Source organism: Archocentrus centrarchus, chromosome 15, assembly GCF_007364275.1.
Source record: "Archocentrus centrarchus isolate MPI-CPG fArcCen1 chromosome 15, fArcCen1, whole genome shotgun sequence".
NCBI lineage: Eukaryota > Metazoa > Chordata > Actinopteri > Cichliformes > Cichlidae > Archocentrus > Archocentrus centrarchus.
Genome location: NC_044360.1, coordinates 20,735,473 through 20,756,083, shown reverse-complemented (window position 1 = coordinate 20,756,083; position 20,611 = coordinate 20,735,473). Strand labels below are relative to the sequence as shown.

At 40.1% G+C, this 20,611-nt stretch overlaps 1 protein-coding gene across 4 annotated transcripts in view; it reads right to left on the bottom strand.

Annotated features, from left to right (window-relative positions):
• LOC115792906 (neurexin-1a) overlaps nt 1–20,611 on the bottom strand; it is a 255,778-nt gene that overhangs the window by 148,605 nt on the left and 86,562 nt on the right. For all 4 annotated transcript variants that reach the window (XM_030747529.1, XM_030747530.1, XM_030747532.1 and 1 more), the window contains 3 exons: nt 11,422–11,723; nt 6,694–6,856; nt 2,431–2,871 (listed from right to left, as the gene is read on the bottom strand). In XM_030747529.1, coding sequence (XP_030603389.1) covers nt 2,431–2,871; nt 6,694–6,856; nt 11,422–11,723 — 906 coding nt within the window. The remainder of the gene's footprint in view (nt 1–2,430; nt 2,872–6,693; nt 6,857–11,421; nt 11,724–20,611) is intronic.

Below are 20,611 nucleotides of genomic sequence, written 5' to 3'. Positions count from 1 at the left end.
ACATGTGAGGTCATCATTTTGCCGAGACCTTCGCGTGTCCCCTCTACAACCCAGTACGGAAGTGTTGATGCCTAAGACTTGAGGAGGGGAAGAAAAGTTACTCTGAAATGTCATTAGTGCACAGCTCAGCACAGCACTGTGCAGCAACTGTCTCAGTCCTGGGAGAGACCCCCTCCTGTTTCCATGGAAACTTAGGCAGGGTAGACAGAGAGAACAGTGAGTGGAGAGAGCTTGATGAGAGAGCTCGAGGTTCTGTGTGCTTGTGTCAGTGTGTTCATGTGTGTACTGCATGGAAGTAAGTGGGGGAGGGTGATATGGGGCTACTACACAGATAATGAAAAAAAAAAAAATCTAATTTAGCAAGACATTGTTGCTTATAGTGTGGCGTACCGCAACTAAGTGTTTTGGATTCATGTCATCTGAGAAGATACCCACAGCTTTCTTCTTCCTAAGAATTCAATAGAAGGCACTCCGTGATGTTTATTACTGTGTGTGATTGTGTCACCTCAAACAGCATATTGGAGCTAATTTTACAAAGTAAACCTGTCAATGACTAATAGAGCTGAATGTGTAAAAACTGTCACTATTTTAACATTGCATCTAGCTCAATTTAGAACTTCAAACCAGACTTGCTTAGGGGGGTAATGAAACAGTTAATCTAATTTCCACCTCTTGAGATGGAGTGGAAAACATGGTCAAGGGGTATATCTAATTTGCAGCATGACATTGCAAGGGCTTGGCTCTAAGCTCACACTAACAAATTGCTGCTTAGATAAGCAAATCAACAGGGACCAGTGCAGGGCGACCCAGGGCTTAGAGGACACACTGTGAGAGGGGACAAAGTTATTTTGTTGCAAATATCTGTCTTGAATCATGACACGTAACCACTGTCTGAAGTTGGGTTATCACTATCCAATTGTATTTTATAATAAATGTGTAAAAATAATTATAACAAGCGTAAGGACAGCGTATGGAGAAATAGTCATGTTTCAGTGGTGAGCCAAACCCTGTTATGGTAATGAATAATTTATTTTCTTGGAAAAAGAAACAGTGAACCCACAGAAATGAGTAATGAAAATAGATGTTGCAGGGAAATCATCTAAAGTGCTCCTAATCTAAGTTTCTTCTGAATGCTGCATTGTACCGTACAAAGTATGATCAAAGGGTTCTGGGAATTGGCCCATAAAAATCTGATCTCGCCTTCAAGGTCATTTTCTTATTCATCACCAAACTATTTTGAGCATAGCTGCTGTTTTTAGCTTGTTCTGCGGAAGTCTCGTTCTGTTCTGTTGTACTTGGGACTCTGTGATGCTCGCTACATCTACCCCAACGTGTTGAAACAGTGATCCTTCAACTTGAGTTTTAATTTGGGGGAAGAGGAAAGAGCCAAATCTGGCAATTAAACAGGTAGCTAGCAAAGGCTGTGCCAGCACACAATGACATAACGCCACAGTATTCAGATCTCCTTTCCACTCGATGTTCTCCCTTAGAGCCTAAGGACAATACACCTCCATGTTGACAGTCTAATCACAGAAGATAAACTCATGATGCAGAAAATCCAGTGAAAAATATTTTTCAAATGAAAACTGCAGGGTTGTAGCCAGAACTCTAATTACCAGGAATGATACTTCACGCAAAATTCAGGTCAGTTTGAAACAGGAGTTGATGTTTGCTCTCTGTGCAAATGTGATGTTCATGGTGAAATTACAGAGTGCACAGTGCAGGTGGTCATAATGGGACTTCTACAGAATGTCGGGAAAAATTTAAACTAGGTAGCATGTATTTTGGATTTTTAGGAGCCGGTTCCCAGAACTTCTTGATGGCACAGCAGAAGGCTGTCGTCTGTCAGATTGCAGATTACTTCATCACCATACTTAAACACTTTTGGTGCCAGGAGGACAATGATGCACAAAATTAAAACAGCAGCAGCCAAAGTTAGCAACAGTCTGCCAGACATACTGTAGGTACATAGGCACCACATATAATATGGGTGTTTGTGTCTATGAAAACAGAGGAATGCAGCAGCGTGTCTCTGTATAATTTTGAGCTTTCTGAAGTATTGCATTTTTATTTTTTTTAAGAGCCTTGAAGAAAACTTGATTGGAGATGGGCACTATCTGCACCATGAAGAAAATAAATCACTGAAAGAAGTGTCACCACTCCTTGATGTCAGGGCATGTGAAAGGTGTAACCTACTGCTGTAAAAACACTAGATGTTGCTCTGCTGCTCTGTGAGTCTGCAGACTCTTTTTGCCCATTTTACAGCCTAGCAAGTCATGTGGTAGTCACCCAACCCCATATGTTTTGTTGATATGAAATATAACAGTCCAAATGGTGAAGATGTTTTCTTCCTTTGCTCGTTTTGTCATTTTGCATGTTTGTTTTGTTATTCATCTAAATACTGTGTGTATTGTTATTGATTTCAGTTACCTGATCTTCCATCTCGCTGAAAGTCAACATGGTACCACTCGCCATCATTGACTTTCTTGTTGACTGCCTTGGTCTTTGTGGTTCCTGAGCCCATGTCCAGCAGCAGGTACAGATGGCCATCAAGCATCTCAATAGCAAAGAAGTCCACTTTAAGAGTTTGAGGACTCTTTGAATCCTTTGGTTGCTGCTTGGGTTTGCCATGGCTGAAAAGGAGAAGGCCATTGGGCTCAGTGGTGCGAAAGTCAAAGGAGATGGAGCCGGTCTTTTTAGCATTCCACTTGTTGAGGATGATAAAAGACTCAGGCGTCTCGAAAGTGATGGGGTCTAGAGTGGCCACATTCTCACACTTGAAGGCCACAGTACCATGGATCTTCATCTTGGCATCACCTTGTTTGGCCATCCTGGACAATTCAAGTCTCACGTCATTGTTTTGTAAACAACCTGAAATGTAAGTACAGAAAAAAGATTTACATACACACATTAGGATATTTACTTATAATGTCAAAAAAACAGACTTGAAGAAATATAACCGGGAATCTAAATTAGTACAATTAAACACCATGTTGTCCATGTGACATTTCATCCCATGATACTGTGTCATAAGCAAGGATTGCATGCATCAACTATTGGTCATCTTTGTCACACTGCACCTATACGTGACAAGCCGTGTCCACAGGGCACCAAATGCCACTCACATCATTCTACTTTCTTTGCACCCATTTGAAGCCTCCACAACAAGTGCATAGTGGGTGAAGTGTAAATAGGTGTGACATGCATTTCGGCTTTTAGCTTTCCTGTCAAGAGACAGCCTGAATTTGACAAACAGCTGTGACAATGGTTTAGAGAAAATGATTTCATCCAGTATTATCTCCTGGGAGTCTGTGTGACATGTGAGATGAAGAGTGATAAATCTAAACTAGTGGCTTGATTGCAGGTGTGGTGTAAAATGCTGATTTAGGGCCCCAGTTGGAGCATTTGATTAGAATAAGAATGGTCAGATGATGAATAAGCCTTTCTAAAGAACACACTCCAGCATTCAGTATACTGTGCATACTTTTGGAAATTTGTGAATCAAAAAACATTCATGTCAATATTAGTTACTGTCCTCAGATATTATAAAACAAAAGGCTTACATAAATCAAATGTATTAGTACTGTGACCTTTGAGATGATATAGAGCTAAGGTGCAGAAGTGAAAGAGTAGCAGCCCATTAAATGTCATTAAAATACCAAATTTACTGATGGATGAGCTTCATTATCATACATGATACAGCATGAGTACATTTTCTAATTTGCTCATTTTTATTTACTGTTGTCTAGCTAGTAAACTCCATTTGTGTATGACCTCATCTTAATCGACAGTTTTATACTCAGTCACAAAAGCACAAGAAGAAGCATATTAAATGCACTTAAGCAGGTTTATCATGAATACTCAAAATATTGATTAGGATCTACAATTTGTGCAAAATCAGTGTGTGAGTTCTACTGTAATTAACAACAGCCTAAAAAATTAAGACAGCTCTAACCCTGTCATTATCCACTCCCCATAATGAAAGCGTATCTAAGCAGCTGTAAGCAGCAGCTAGGATCTCTATGTCTGGTTTCATTCAATTTCCAACTAATTAACATTTCAGTGAATGTCAACATTTCACATTGAAATATCAATGTGGTCATTATATTTTTCACTGGACATACCTGACACACTTGTACAAAGCAAACAAAGACTTTAAGCATAAAGATGCAAAGTTTATCTGGTAGAGGGACAAAAGGGGAAGTAATATATAGCGGCTGTTTCTGGATGTCAAGAGCACAGCTGATGATCTCTTTCACAGCACTCTGATTCTACTAATTGGAGGATAATGTTATCGAGTAATAGATAGCTTCATTATGGCATTACGGCAACAGCACACACAGGTATTTATATAAGAAATATGTAATTGCACATCTCTGTTGCTTTCACTGGGCCAAATCAAATGAGTTACAGCTGTGAAAAACACTAGCCATGTTTTTTATTTGCTGTCATACTAAGCGTACACCTGAAAAATGGGGACAGTCCAATGGGACTGTATTTGCATGGAGCATTATGTTTATCACTGAGTCAGATCTACTGTGTCTAATTGTTCAGGTAGATGGAGCTCATAGTGGTGCTTCAGAATTAGGTAAGCTAAGGCTTAGATTATTGTAACTGATCTGTGACTGCATCAGACAGATGCATATAGAGAGAAGTATGTTTACTCAGGCGTCTCAAAAGTGATGGGTTCTAGAATAGCCACATTCTCACACTTGAAGGCCACACTACTGTGGAGCTTCATCTTGAGATCACCCTGCTTGGCCAGGTGGGATCCTTTTATCTCACCTGGCCAGGTGATCCCAAGATGACACTAAGCTAAATGTAGTGTTTTAGAGCCCATAGAAAGAGAAGCGGAATGAAAATCTCCAAAGAAACAATGTAAAAAAGGAGTTAAGGAATAAATAACAGGATTTCTGCTGTTGAACTTGAGTCATGCAGACAAAGGTGCAACAGATACAGCCAATAAACCCAAATCAATTTTTAAGTCAAGACAAAGGGCACCTTTCAGAGTCGAAGGAGCTTTGGTCTGAGCTACGACTGGTGCTGCGCTAGTAGTGCTGCACTATTTGTCATCAAACTATGGCTGTGACAACTGAGCTATTACTGCACCACAGTTTGTTTTGCCATCAGAACTAACAGTCAGGCGTGGCAACTCAGACTGGAATCTGCACACAAACACTGCAACACGCCACTTGGGGACAATGCTATCAATCAGATCACAGCTGTTAAACCACCACACACGTGCTATCTCATCGTACTCTGAAGCTGACCTGAGACGGGCCTTTTGTTTATTCAACAGGCTGGATGAGATGATTCCAAGAGCTTGTCAACATACTAAAAATGTCAGAAAAGTTAAGTAGATTAACTAACTATGGATTTTAGAGCATGCAGGCTTAATCTCTTTTTATTTGATATTGACATTTGCATTTGTCTAATAAAGCCAAATAAGGAATATTAAATGATCCCGTGAGCAAATAAAATGCTGAAAAATCCCCTCTGTCTCACTTCTCCTGGGAACTATTGCAGCCCTGCAGCATATTTAAAAGTTTTTGAGCAGTTCAATACTTAGATCAGGACAGTGAGAGCGGGCTTGCCAAGAAGAGAGAGTAATTCAGTGGGGTGGATGACCATGCTCAGGGTGAACCAATTCCATCCCTGTGTCCATGTATTTAACTAAGACAGTCCGCTTAAAAACACACTTTTAATAAGCTTGCAGACACGTGGTCCACACGCTGTATTAAAGAGAGATGCATCAGACCTATCCTAGACAAATACTGAGGACAGCAGCTTGTCTGTTAGGATAACAAAGGAGCAAGAGAAGCTAAAAGAAAAAAAAAAAGAAAGGTTGAAGAAACAGTTGTGGAATGAAAAGATTTTCAGTACTTTAGAAATTAGACTTACAGATATCTCTGCATAAGCCTTGTGGCTCCAAAAGTGAATGCTATATCTTGAATACAATCTAACACACTGTAGGCATACTTCCTGAGTACTACAGCACAGACATAAAGGGATAAGTGAGAAATAGCATTAAGTATTCTAAGTCATGAGCCAAATTCAATGGCCCATTGCACTGTGGAGGCCAGGAATGCACTGATTCAATGCATCTGAGTGTGTATAACTGATGTACATTTCTGTATCCATTTTCTTGTTTTGGCTCTACCCTTTCAAGCACTATTAAGCTACACTTACAATACACTCTACAGATATCAAACATATAGCAAAAATGTTATTCTTACAACAATTGGTCTAAGATAATATAAATCTAACAGACCATACTCCTCAATAATAGTGAGGTGTTAAGTGTGTTGGGTGCCTGACTTCTCATAAAAATTCAAACTCCCTGATCTCAGGATCACTGCTCCGCTTTGAAGTGCAGCTGACATAGCTGTATGAAGCCTGAGGTAAATTCCACTCCAAGACAGACCTCTATATGTGTGGGTTTGCGGTGGCACCCATCATGGTTGTGTGTGTAGCGCATCGCATGTGCACGTGAGGGGGCAGGCAGAGGCAAAATTTTGAGTCAGAGAAAGTTTGTGTCAGTGAGTGTGAGGAAAAGAGGAGAAACAAACTCAGGGTGTTAGGATGAAATAGGGCCAGCTTGTGGGTGGGAGGGTCTGTTTTGGAGTCCTAAGGTGAAGCCAGTCATATCCTGCACACCCACCAGCCTCAGAGTCACATAGAAGTAGTGTTTACCCTCCCTGAGGCAGCCCATGAAGTTGTTGCTAACTGGAGATCCAGGCAGGTCAGCTGTGCTAGGACTCCCTCCAACATAGAAAAAGTCATCAGAGCCTAGCATGGTGTAGTCTTCTTGTGTATATCCTGTGGTGGTCAGAATCCCATCAACGGATATTGTTACCTACACAACAAAGCACAGGGAAAGGACATGCTATACTCAGACAGCCTATTACTAGAATGTTTATAGCCTCTCTTTCTCGTAATCTATGTCAGAGTTCCCTAGATTTTTTTTTTTTCTGAAACCCATTTTCATGTCTGTTTTTATTGTCTTTTTTCTTGTTTTTTTAAATATTATTTTGTCCAGTTTGATTAGTTGGAAGACTGCAAGGCTTCAAAAGAATACTACTCTAGTTAGAGAGTTAGTGAACTGCCCATACTACAGTGTTAGTATTGCCCCTACTGCAACGTAAAAGTATTTTAGCAGACACAAAAATGGTGTTAGTAAAATGTTATCTTGGTTAGTTATTATTTGTATTATTCCATATTAGTACGTCCAGCAGACGTTTCTACAAAAGAAACCAGAACGTGCCACTAGGTTAGAAAGGGAGCACATGCTGTGAAAGCACAAATACTTCTATTACAGGACAATGACTGAGGGTATTAGACAAAAAAAAGACATGCATGCATTTGTCTTTTTCTTTTTGTTCACAAGCACACAAAAAGAAAATGTTCCCAAATTCTGGACTGGGATACAGAATCGGTATTTTGACACTTGCCACGGTGTCAGATGCATGCAAAAGCCCATGGACACTGTAAAAACCACAAAGAGAAATCAGAAAACACCAGAGACGAAATGACAAACACAGCTCAACTGTCACATTCATGTCGACAAATGGGCAGTGTGGCATATGCAACAGGTAATCAAAGTGCATGCCATGCAAAGTGAATGGGGATACAACTGGCTGAGCCAAAGAGCATCAGGCCAGCCAGACAGGAGAGGGTCCTCATTATTAACCACAGCTTGATGCAAAAGGCTCGAAATGATGCTCCTAAAAAGGTGGATCAAACAGAATTGGACAGGAAACAAGTGAAATAAAGAGGAGAAACCAATGAATGAACCAAGAAAAAGGTTTTGAAAAGTAAGCAGAAGAGTACCAACCGCAATTTCCCTTTTTTTTTTTGTAAATGACGTCTACAGTAAAAAAAAAAAAAGAAAAAAAAAAGAAAGAAAAGAAACACACGGCAAACCCAAACTAAGAAACAATTAGAATGATATCTACCGAACAATGTAGTTTGTTTACCATAGCGTGTCCAATGCCTGAGTGCTTTGTGGAAAAGGGGGGAGAAAGGAAATTAAAAACTGTGAACAGAATAACGATTGTTACTCAAATAATATATGATGGTCAATATTGTTAGTACATTGTCAAACGGCAAAAACCATACTGGTTAGTAGAATGAAACATTCCATGAATGATGTTAGTTTGTTTCCAAAGCATGTTAGTAACATAGAGAAAAAAGGGCAAAATAAGTTTAACAAGAAAAAAGCAGACCAAGGAAATAACAAGAATGCACAAGAGGTGCAAGTGCTCAACCGGTAACTCCCTGATTTCCTCGTGGTGTTTTTTGCACCATTTTCTGTATGTGACTAGAGTGTCGAGTAGCAGAAAAAAACTTCCTTACCCAAGTCCCGACAAAAGGTTATGATTGACAGACATGGCTCATACGAAAGAATGCCTAAAGCACATCAGTTGACCCTCTTAAGCAAATTCCCAAGACCACTTTAAAGCGTTTTTTTTATTAGTATTACTACTGTTATTGGCATTAGGATTTGTCTTCTTTTGTACTTGGTTTTAGGCTTGAAACCAATCCAGCGTATCAGACTTCCCACCGCTCATACAATACTTTACCTCCGTTTGGTCTTATTGATGAACTTTAGGATCACTTTACTGCAATGAGACAAAGCAAAGGAGACCCTGACACAGAATATGGAGGATGGCAATTTTGATTCCCCCGCAGAGCATGCACTCAATATGCTTTGTTTTCTTTACAATTTGAATGCAGTGAATGTTCAAGCTGGCCAGATCTTTAGGTTTGTCAATAATCAATTGGCTGATTATGCAAAAGAAGAAGCTGTGGTACTGAGGTGAAGATAAACATTTCCCACGAAATGAGCAGGAACAAATCTAGAGACTTTGTCCTAATGATGTGGGTGTAAACTGCAGTCATGTGAAAAAGGCAGTCCACATTTTTTTCAATTCTAAGCTTTTACATATCAGGACATAACAAAAAAACTTTCCCTCCCTCTGGCAGAAATGCTGTGCAAAGACCTTAAGAGAGTTGTGCATGAATGGACTCAGTCGATTTTGTAAAGAAGAGTGGGCCAAAACTCTTCCACAATGATGTGAGAGACTGATCGTCACACAGAAACGATCAAATTATTGTTGACTTAGTTTTTGTTAAATGATTAGTGACACAGTGTACTATGTTATGTGGTTTAATTCAACTGAGATTGTATTTAAATAATTTTAGAACCTGATAAAGACTTGATGATTTTCTTTATTATGTCTTGATAGTCAAAACTTTGAATTGAAAAGAGTTGTCATTTCTTTTTCACGACTGTATTCTAAGAAATCACATGTAGTTAAAATAATTAAAAATAACCTATTTGATCTAAACATATCTTCTATTACATTTGATTACCTGGCTTTCTTAGCTCAATGAGTCCTTCCTTTATACTTTACTGGACTGTAACTTCCTCTAACACAAGTGAGATCTACACGTTGGCATTAATGATGAGCATTTAACCTTGCTCTTGTACTGTTGCTCCAATGAAGCAACCACATTTCTGGGTGCTTATCCAGGTGGATTTGACTCAACATAGTGCAAATTAGCTTGATTAATGAGGTGAGAAGTTTACCGTTTTCAGCTTGAAAGGCCTGTATAATATTTTCATGCTGCCATGTCTCCTTTGCAGAGACGAATACTGCAGTGTTGTATTGTGGGAGTTTTCTGCTTTCCTAAACCTGGATAATGTTGGGGTTAGGGTCCCCAGAGTGATTAATGTTTCCAAATCATCTAGTAGAGCCAGAGCCTATTTTGAAAACAATCTTCAGTGAACTGGAAGCAAAGTTCCTGCCGTCTTGTCACAACAGCTGTTGTACCTACAAGTGGAAATGCACCCAGTAGCTGAACCCACTTATTCTGGAAATGATTAATTATGATTTATAGGGCTAAAGGTCTTCTGCCTGTTATGCAGGCACTACTTGTCCCACAAGACATCTGTAGCAATGGTTTGTCACCTGGGGTTAGATCCCAAATGCCATGTTGCTAACTCAGCCTTCCACCCTAAGCCAGTCGGGCCCTTGAGAACTGGAGGAAATTGCATGTGCTATTGTGCTACAGACTTCCTGGACAGACTGAGTTTAACCCATGTTTTAGCAACTTTTAGTCCTAAGGACAGTGAAATTTCAGCCAACAGCTGACCATTACATCAGTTGAAATGTAGCATTCAGTTACTGTTGAACGCCATCGAGAGCATGCCAGTTTTGTGCCTCAACAAGCCTTTTGTCTCTTCAGATTGGTCATGGGTACAATTGATGGCCACTCCAATCATGCTCAAGGATGAACTGCCACTTGCAAAGACCTACATCCTGATCCAATTTAGTCTATGCTGGCCTGCTATAAATCAGTCCAACCAACACTGATTGACCTCTGCTGATTCACTCTGGCCAGCATGTTTCACTCTTGCCGGGTGGACTTTTTTTTTACATATGTTAAGCAAAAGGCTACGTTTATTCATTTCCTTAATCTCATCAGGTGTTGATGAAAACCTGATATCCTGTAACACTGCCATGGGAGAATGGCAGTTGTAGGATGTCTTAAACCATCCACTGGTATCAAGTAATGTCAGTTGCACAAGGGGCCAAATGGGATTTTTTTTTAAGAAATAGATTCCTAAAAATCATATAATGCCAATACACTCTTTCTTAGGAGTTCTATATGCAGAGGTGAGTCTTCAAGGCCATAAAGCAAAGCCCATTAAAGTCTATAAATCCTGTTAGAGGGATTTGCCTGTGCTAGAAATTTGACTTCTGCATCAAAGCGTAAGCCTAGGTTTACTTATGCTCTACATAAAAGTTTTCTTTTAGTTTGCTCTTTGTTTGAAACATTGATATAACTTTAATATATTATAAAGTATAGTGTGCTAAAATGTTATGGTTCTTAAATACAACAGAGCCATAGTGCCCAATACCCACTAACATCTCTACAAGTGCTAAAATGTTTTATAGATTTTTTTTTTTTCAAATCTTACAATTTTTATTGATCCAGATTATTTCTACTGCACTGAAATTTAGGTTTATTTTCCTTTGAACATCAAAGTCACAGTAATACAAGATGTTTCTTCGAGTCCAGATAAACCACATGTTAGTATGTTTAGAAAATGTGATACGTGAATGAGTCTAGAAACTGTGCAATGCTGTTACAAAACAATGTCTTTATCTTCTTCTTCAAACTCTGCTTCTACAGGTTGATTTAAACTGTAACTTTACACAGACCCTGATTCATATCTAGACGTCCCTGCTCCCTTGTGGTTTTGTTTTAGTCTCCACCATAAACCACCATGATTAAATTTAGCAATTCAATTAAAATGTCTGGGAAAAATAATGTATTGTATGATGGTAATGATTTAAGTGCATTTGTTTTAATTCATTTACTGAGTCTCCGCATCACCCTCTGTACTGTTACCTGACGTAGATTCCTTGTTACTTTGACATCATGCCAATCATTGTCATTAAATTTCCCATTGACTGGCTCCACAAGAGCTTCAAAGGCTCCAGACCCCAAATTAATGACGAGTGAGACCGCCCCATTTTTCAGTGCCAGGTTGACGTAATCAGCTGATTTTCCCGTGTGCAGCATCAGTCCATTCCTCTGTAGGGTTTTGAATGACAATGTGATTTCATCACTGCTGCTTTGAATCGGGTTCAAGGACAAGTCGTAGCAGAAGAACTCAGATCCTTTGAAGGTTGCGACATACTCTTCTTTTCCTACAGAGACAAGAGAAAGAGAAATGTGTTTCATTAATATAGTGGCCTCCTGGGTGCCTGCTGGAATGGTGTGAGAAAATATGAGAAACAAAGCCTCAAAATGTTGAACTGATAATAAATACATTGAAATTAGATTGCAAATGAAGGTATAAAAAGAGACACGTTTATGGCATTCCAACCAGAATCCACCATAGCCAAAGGAACACAGGTACATAATCCCAGGGGCTTATTTCTTACCTTGTACAGATGTCACAATTATAACACCTTTCAGAGGTAATTACACTTAGATTAAGGCAACTGGTATTTGAGGACTTCATATATTGTATGTAATAAAAGCTGCTAAGTTTACAGAAACTATATTTCTCTGTGATCAAGATTAGAGGCAATCAACAAATCAAATCAGAAACCATTTTCCCACTCTTAACACTACTTACAAAGCTAGAGGTACACACACAGTATGTAACAATATGGTGATATGATGCAAAAAAAAAAAAAAAAAAAAACTAAAAATCTCAGTGTAGTATGTAAAATGCCTAGGTGTCATCAGTAGTGCTCCAGCAATGTACAGCAATTATATTTTTTTTTTGGTAAAGTTACAATTGTGCTGTTACTACTGTTTTTCATGCAAAGCGGTTAGAAAGGAAAAATATCAAACGTTCCTTTTTCTTCCTCTGCACTTGCGCTACGATCAGTTCTTGAGGAGAGGAGATATGTACGTTACTTTTTTACTGCATGAAGATCTGCATTAAACTGCTAACACAAGATGCAAGCATCTGCACGGTCAGCATGCACAAACACAAAGCCAGCGTGATGTTAAAGCTTAGTGTGTTCCAACGATAGCCAAGCAGCAAGTGCCTGAGCTTCAATCAGTAATAAAGTCTCTGATGAGCCGTCAGATTTGTAGCATTGTACTCTACCTGTACATGTTTCTACCATAGAATTGCACGGTAATTGCAATTAAGCCCCTTCGGGGTGGTTTTAAACTTTGCTTTGTGTCGTCCTCATTACGATAGGGTTTGTGTTGATATGTGGGACTGTGGCCTAAGGTTTATATTGTTAACTAGTAATTATGTGACAGTGCATTTCAGGACATGTTACAGCGTAACGCAAAAGTAATGTATTGAATATTGTAACAAATAATACATTCTTTTGAGGAAGCCTGAAATGATATTGCCCATCTCACTTGTTCTTTTCCCACCAATATAATCTGCATCCAAAAATCTAAAACTGTAATGGTTCATAGAGAAATTGTTCTTATGCTTCATATGTACAAATGTTTCTAAACATACTGGAGCAAGAGAGCAGTCATCAACCATCAGTAAATATGACAGGGACTTGACAGAGCAAAAACAACCTTGAGAAAAACCTTAACATTGTGAGATAAAACAAAAACAAAGTGACATCGGGCATCAGTGTGTGATGCATGTGAAAACCTATTAGAAAGCATTTAAAAAAGGTTTAGACAGATAACAAGCCATTAAAGCTACTAGCAGAAAATAAACCACCAAAAAACAAATGGAGCAAAGCATTCAATTATCATAAATGGGGCTGCACATTTATATATGCTTGCCAAACAAACACACACACACACAAATTAACACACACATATGCTTTGTGTAGCAACCAGGCATGGATGCAACAACGTAAGAAATAAAAGGGGTTGCTGTCCACAACAATTTGTCACCTCATTGATTTCCCCTTAAACGTGCTATAGTGCACCTCTGGGAAAACTACAAGGGGCCATAATTGAAGCTGACTGGATCTCACCACTCTTTGGTCATTCCCTCTGTGTCTGAGCCCCCTATCAGTGAAAATGAGAGAACTCTACCCTCTTCACTAAATCCACCCATCCCTGCTTCACAAGCTCAGTGACCACATAACAAATAGAGCCAATAGTTTAGGGTCATTCTCATTTCTCTCTCCACACATCCCCATGCCTTCAAGTCACAGTTAATTCCCCTAACCAATGGAGAATGAATTGTGTGTGTATAGCAGAGGCATTGCTTAGAATTTACAATATTTGGGGCCCAGTCCAGAGGGAGCTTCAGGGCCAAGGGATGCACAACTTCCATGGTGTTTACATTCCAAATTGGGCTACTCAGATGTAAAAATATGTATGCCTTTGGGCTGGGCTTATATCTCCATTAATATACACAATATTTATGTGACAAACCATGATACAAACATCCACACACAAATTTTATTTTCCCATTTCCCGCTGATTTAAAGGCAAATCAAGCTTTGTGGTTGGACATAGTTTTAACATATAGTTTACGTCTAGTTTTATTCAATTAAAAACACATTTTGTTTTGCTGTGAAATAGTGATTGGGAAAGCTTCAGTATGGCGCGTCTGTAATCATATGCTAATTAGCCCTGTGGAGCTGTGGTGATTAATACCTTGCTGGTCTAGTGAAGGCTGCAGTGTTTAAAGATCCTTCAGGTAAAGACCTGGAAAACACTAACGTTACTAATCGCAATTATGTCATTAGGGTTACATAAGCTCGTAAATAATCTCACCAGTGGATGAAGAAGAGCACGCCTTTATCCTGTGCCTGCATGACAACGAGCCAAGTTTAGTTTGTTTGGAGGGAGGGAGGAAAAAATAGCAGATGGCTCTAAAACTTTTGAGGAATGAAGATATGAGCATTATGTAATTTTTATTGCATGACAGGACAAAATTGTGACAGTAAAGTTCAAACTGTGTCCAGGCCAGAAACAACTATACACTGCTACTAACACACAGCATTTTTATGTGAAGTCCTCTCTGGGCTTGTTTTCACCAACACTGCGTTCAGCTTTGTAGTACTACTTAAGAAAAAATATATATTTTTTTTTGTGTGTGTGTGTGTGTCCTTCATTAGGATAAGGATTTGTGCCAGTGTGTGGGGATGTAGCCTAAGGTTTATATTGTTAACTGGTAATTTTGTGGCAATGCATCTCAGGTCATGTTGTGGAGTAACCCAAATGAAATGTAAAAAGTACTATAACAGATTACTTTCTTCATGGAGTAAATAACATAATACATTATGTTTACAAAATAAAAAATAGTACATGCATTACATGTTATTACTGTAGATTGTTTTATGCAAAGTGTGTCCCCAGTAATCATGAAGAAAGGTACTGCTCTCTCACTGTTTTTCGTAAGTATTTGGGCATAGACCACTTGTCTCTCTGGGCAGTCCTACAGACTATGGTCAATCAAACTACAGCTAGCTACTGGCACCTCAATGCCCTTGAGCCATAACACTGAATGAGAGATATGGATTAGAGCCAGCTTCTTTAGTGTTATTCAGAAAACAGAGGCCAGAAAAAGACATGAAAAGAGCGAACACAAAGCTCCCAGGGAAAGGCCATAAATAGACACAAAGGTAAAAACTTGTCACAGTGTGTTTTTCTGCATCATTCATCCCATTTTTTTTATAGACAACATCATATCTGTGCCTTCATCGAAACCTATTTTACACTACATTTAGAAAACCACCATTAGCGGCACATTTTAAACATCATCTTTTGCTTTCTTTTCTTACATCCATCAGAGATCCAAGATCTGTGACAAAAATAATTGTGCTTCACTGCTCTGATTTTCCCATAATCTCTTTAAAATGTACAACTGTCCTCGACCTTACAAACAACCGTTAATCAACAGCAGCTACCTAAGGGCTGTTCAGGAACCTCATCACCTTTGTGCATATATGGTGCAGAACTAACTATCCATATTGATGGAAGTAATGCAAGTAGCTGTCATTGGAAACAAGAGGTGTAAGCAGATGTAAGCTGCTGCATGAAACTACCACAAAAACCAAGGTATGCCTTACTACGAAAAGCAGTAAAGGCAGCATAAATGCCTCTAAAGTATCATTTAACCCTAATTGAAGTTGACTATGTAGAACCAAATCACTCATTTATTATGAAGCACCAAGGGGCTTACAAGCTGCAGCACGTCATATGTACAACAGTGCCAGCATGTGACCGAGCGACCAGGAGGCTCCTCATCAGTCACTTTGCTCTGACACATAATCTGGCAACTGCTACTCTATGGCTGCTTTTTAAATTAGCTCGCACCCAGGGGAGCACATTGCCTGTCAGCATCAAATCATGACACAACAGTCTGAAACAGGCTCGGCAGCATATGAGAAAAATTAGCCATGAAATGGACGATAGGTGAAGCATTGATTTTAAGTGCAATTAATCTAGTCTTTGACATTTTTTGACCTGATTGTGTACACAATAAATTAGTCAAAACTCAAGGCAAAACTATGGCTGAAAAGTTAAAAAACATTTCACTTGAATAGGCATTTAAATTATACAGCTGATATCATTATTAATGACAAATAACGAGTGTCCTCCAGAGTCAAAAGGGACTAAATGAAAGATGACAAACAGTAAGTGAGACTCATACTAATTTTATAGGCATGTAGACCGCAAACAGACACAGCAATTATGTTGCGCAACTCCAGTGGTGTCATCTTCTTCATGACAGTCCCCAGTATTAACTGTGACTATAGCATGAAACTCGACATCACTGTTTCCGTGTCAGAGATTTCACCCACCTTCCTCGCACCACTATAAATACTCTTCCTCAGCTCTCAGTAACAAGCTGAAGTAAAAAGAGCTTGTTGTGCAGTGCTCAGTCTTTTCCGGTTCAAAGCAAGTTCAGAAAAAGATGCACCTCCAAAGAAGCACCTGTGGAATTTTAGGGTCTAACTGTGACATAGAAAAAGCATGCCAAAACCATGAAATGTGTAGGCCAAAGTAGTTTAACTGTCTGTGGCAAACTTTAGTGACTGATACTGGATTTGACTCTGTTTTCATTCGCTTGCTGTTTCCTTGCTTGATTGGCAGCCTATTAAAATGATACAGAAGTTAGTGTCTGGCAGCCCATTAAAATGGTAGGAAGTTAGCGTCATCAAGCTGGCTTAAGCCTCTTACAGTATGACAGATAGAAGAGTTTCTGAAGTGCTACATTCTGTGAGAATATTTTTTATTACATGATGATCACACAATTCAAAAGACTGAATAAAAAAAAAGGAACTGCTCTCCGCTTGCAAGGTGGGTGCCATCTAAATAATCAGTAGCCATGCTTCATAGGAGTCTTGCAGTTTTCTGCTGTGTTTTTTTTTTTTTAAGTCAGAAATGTAAATAAAATGACTATATACGAGGGTGGGCTTAAAAGTTCATAGGCTGACTAAAACAGTAGTACTGGAGGCATTTTGTGAAAATGGATCAAATTTGGCACCATGATGTTATCAAATATCTGCAGAAAAAAGGGTTAGCCCCCAAAGACATTTGTACTGACACGGCTGCTACATTAGGGGTGATGCTCAGGGGTAGGGAGAGCCTTAAAGATGACCCAAGGTCTGGACGCCCTACCGCAGCCACCACCCAAGAAAACATTGACCGTGTTTACTACAGATAGCTAATGCTGTAGGCATCTCCCATTCTGCAAAACGATCTTGGCATATCAAAGGTTTCCGCTCAGTGGGTGCCATGACTTTTGACACCTGATCAAAAGCACACCAGGCTGGTCGTGTTGCAGGTGAACCAGCCGGTTTTCTTGAACATTTCCTCACCCAAGATGAATGCTAGGTTCCCCACTTTGAGCCAGAGACCAAATGGCAGTCCATGCAGTGTAAATACCTGTCTTCTCCCCCATCAAAGAAGGCCAATGTGGTGTCATCAGCAGAGAAGGTGATGGTCTCCATCTGCTGTGGTGCAAAGGGCATTGTGTTCATTGACTATCTTCAACATGAAGAGGAATTTAACTGTTTCTTTGCTCGCTTTGAGACACCTCAGGACCACCCATCTGCTCCAGTCCTGCCCCCCCCACCAGGCTGCACCCCACTCACTGTCCAGGAGCAGGAGGTACGGCGCGTGCTCCTGGCAGTGAACCCCAGGAAGGCTGCCGGACCAGACGGAGTACCTGGCAAGGTGATCAGAGCGTGTGCCCACCAGCTCACCCTGATTCTCACCAGGATTTTCAACCTCTCCCTGGCCCAAGCAGTCATCCCCCCCTGCCTAAAACCAGCCACAATCACCCCCGTGCCCAAAAGGTCATCTGTCACCAGCCTAAATGATTAAGACCATCTGCCCCCCACTTTCGACACCCATCAGTTTGCATATCGTGCAAACAGATCCACAGAGGACGCCATCGCTGTAGCTCTCCACTCTGTGTTGAGCCACTTGGAGCAGCAGCAGAGCTACGCTCACATGCTCTTTGTGGATTACAGCTCAGCGTTCAACACAATCATCCCGGACATTCTCACCACCAAACTGCACACCCTGGGCCTCCACCCTCTCACATCTTTCTGGATCAAGGACTTCTTAACCAACCGGCCCCAGACTGTGAGACTTGGCCCCCATCTCTCCTCCACCCGCACACTGAGCACTGGCTCCCCACAGGGCTGTGTGCTGAGCCCCCTCCTGTACTGCCTCTACACCCATGACTGCAGTTCGGCCCACAATAACAACCTCATCGTCAAATTTGCTGACGACACCACAGTGGTCGGACTCATCTCAAAGGGAGATGAGGCAGCTTACAGAGAGGAAGTCCTGAAGTTGACAGCCTGGTGTTTAGAGAACAACCTGGTACTGAACACCATGAAAACCAAAGAGATCATCATCGACTTCAGGAAGCACAGGACTGACCCAGCTCCCCTCTACATCAACGGCGAGCATGTGGAGAGGGTCCACACCTTCAGGTTTCTCGGTGTCCTCATCTCTGCTGATCTCTCTTGGTCAGATAACATCACAGCTGTTATCAAGAAGGCTCAGCAGCGACTTCACTTCCTGAGGGTCCTCAGGAAGAACAACTTGAACTCAAACCTGCTGCTGACCTTCTACCGCTCATCCATTGAGAGCCTGCTGACGTACTGTATCACAGTATGGTACGGCAGCTGCACTGAGGCAGACAGGGCCAGGCTTCAGAGGGTAGTCAAGACAGCACAAAGAATCGTTGGCTGCCCTCTCCCCTCCCTGATGGACATCTACACCTCCCGCTGCATCAGCAGAGCCAGGAACATCATCAAGGACAGCTCACACCCTGGCTTTGACCTGTTTGACCTGCTGCCCTCTGGCAGGCGCTACAGGTGCATCAAAGCCAGAACAAACAGACTCAGGAACAGTTTCTTCGCCAGAGCAATCACCACCCTGAACTCACACACTCACCCACTGTAACTGTGCAACATCCACATCTCTGTGCAATATTATATCATTCATACTGAACAATATCTAACATTCCTATATTGTGTAATATCCAGTATTCATTCACTAGTGCAATATTCATTCACCAAGTGCAATATTCATCATCTTCATTATTATATGTATACACGCATTTACTTTCTTACAATGTACAGATGCACCAATGTAGGTATGTATGTATATATTTTTATACATTCTATTTTTTGTATATTTTACACATTGTTTATTTTCTGTATATCTCTTGATCATATTGATTATACTAGATTATAATATTTTTATAATATTTTTATTTTCATTTATGAGAGTTTGATTTTCTGTTACATGGCACTGAACAGGAGTGGCCCTCCAATCTCATTGTACATCCTGTATAATGACAATAAAGGCATTCTATTCTATTCTATTCTAAGAAGCGTGTGGACCGCAGGGGAGACTATGTCAAAAAATAAAACATTTGGTCAAGTTAGACCATTGCATAGCAGTCGGCCTATGAACTTTTCAGCCCACCCTTGTAGCTGTTTTCTCTTGCTGATCGTTTTGAGTACCAGCAAAGCCTCAGTTATCTGCGTTAAATGTATTCAGACATTTAACTGACAAAGTCAGCATGTGCAAATGTGTGTGAGTTTACATATCCACACATTAAGTTCTCTCAGACATCATACTGTGTGAGCTTAACATATAGTGTCATTTAGATTCACAGTATGTGGGATGTCTTGCTGTGCTCTGAAAGAGGCCCCTTCCCTGGCATCAGTCTGCAGAAACACTTCCCCCATAGTAAATTTACTCATAATTGGCTTTGCCACTCGTGTCATTAAGGACAGAACCAGGTGTCAATTAGGCACTTGTTATATAAAATGTAGCTCATATTCTGGGAGTTAAGAGTCATTCAAGATCTGTTTCTATTTGTGTGCAAGTGTGTACAGTATATTGGAATGCAAGCCTGATTTCCAGATTTAATTTAAAGGTTTTTTATTTTTTTATTTAATGGTGTATTATTTCAGATTAGTCACATTTAGTTTAAAAACATTATAAAACAATAAACCATTAACTAATTTATCAACATAATATGACAATGTAGAACAATATAGTGAATGTATCACGCTAATCAGCTAGGGCAAACAAACACCCTTCCTTAATACCATTTTGCACCACAAGACTGAATAGCAAGCCTGGTCAGTATAGCATCCAGTCTCGCTTCAGGTCACATTAGAGGTTACATTGTTGCTTCTTCTGCATTCATGGTCCCCTTTTCTACCACTGAGCCAACAGGAGTCTCAGAGGTTACATTGTTATACAAGGGTTTGTTTTTGGCCAAGCACCATTTGCCACACTTATTCTTCCTTACACAGACCTTATGACATCCTCTACTTAAGCCAAGGTTAATTAAAGTCAATTAAGAGTAAAGTAAAAGAAGACTAGAAACTAAAATGGTGCTGTTGCAAATCTGCATAAATACATTACTTTTAACAACCTAAAACTAATAAAGATTGTACTAGTCAATCTAAGGGTGTGTTTGATTACATTTTTGATTTATAAATATACAGCTGCACAAAGCATTCAAATAACATGAGTCCTTAACACATAAAGGTCACTTTCTCCGTCGAATAAAACCAGCCTGCCACGTCTCTCACTTTGCAACTCACTTACAGTTTTAGAAACTGAAACAAAGCCAAATTGTGTCGGTGGAGACCCT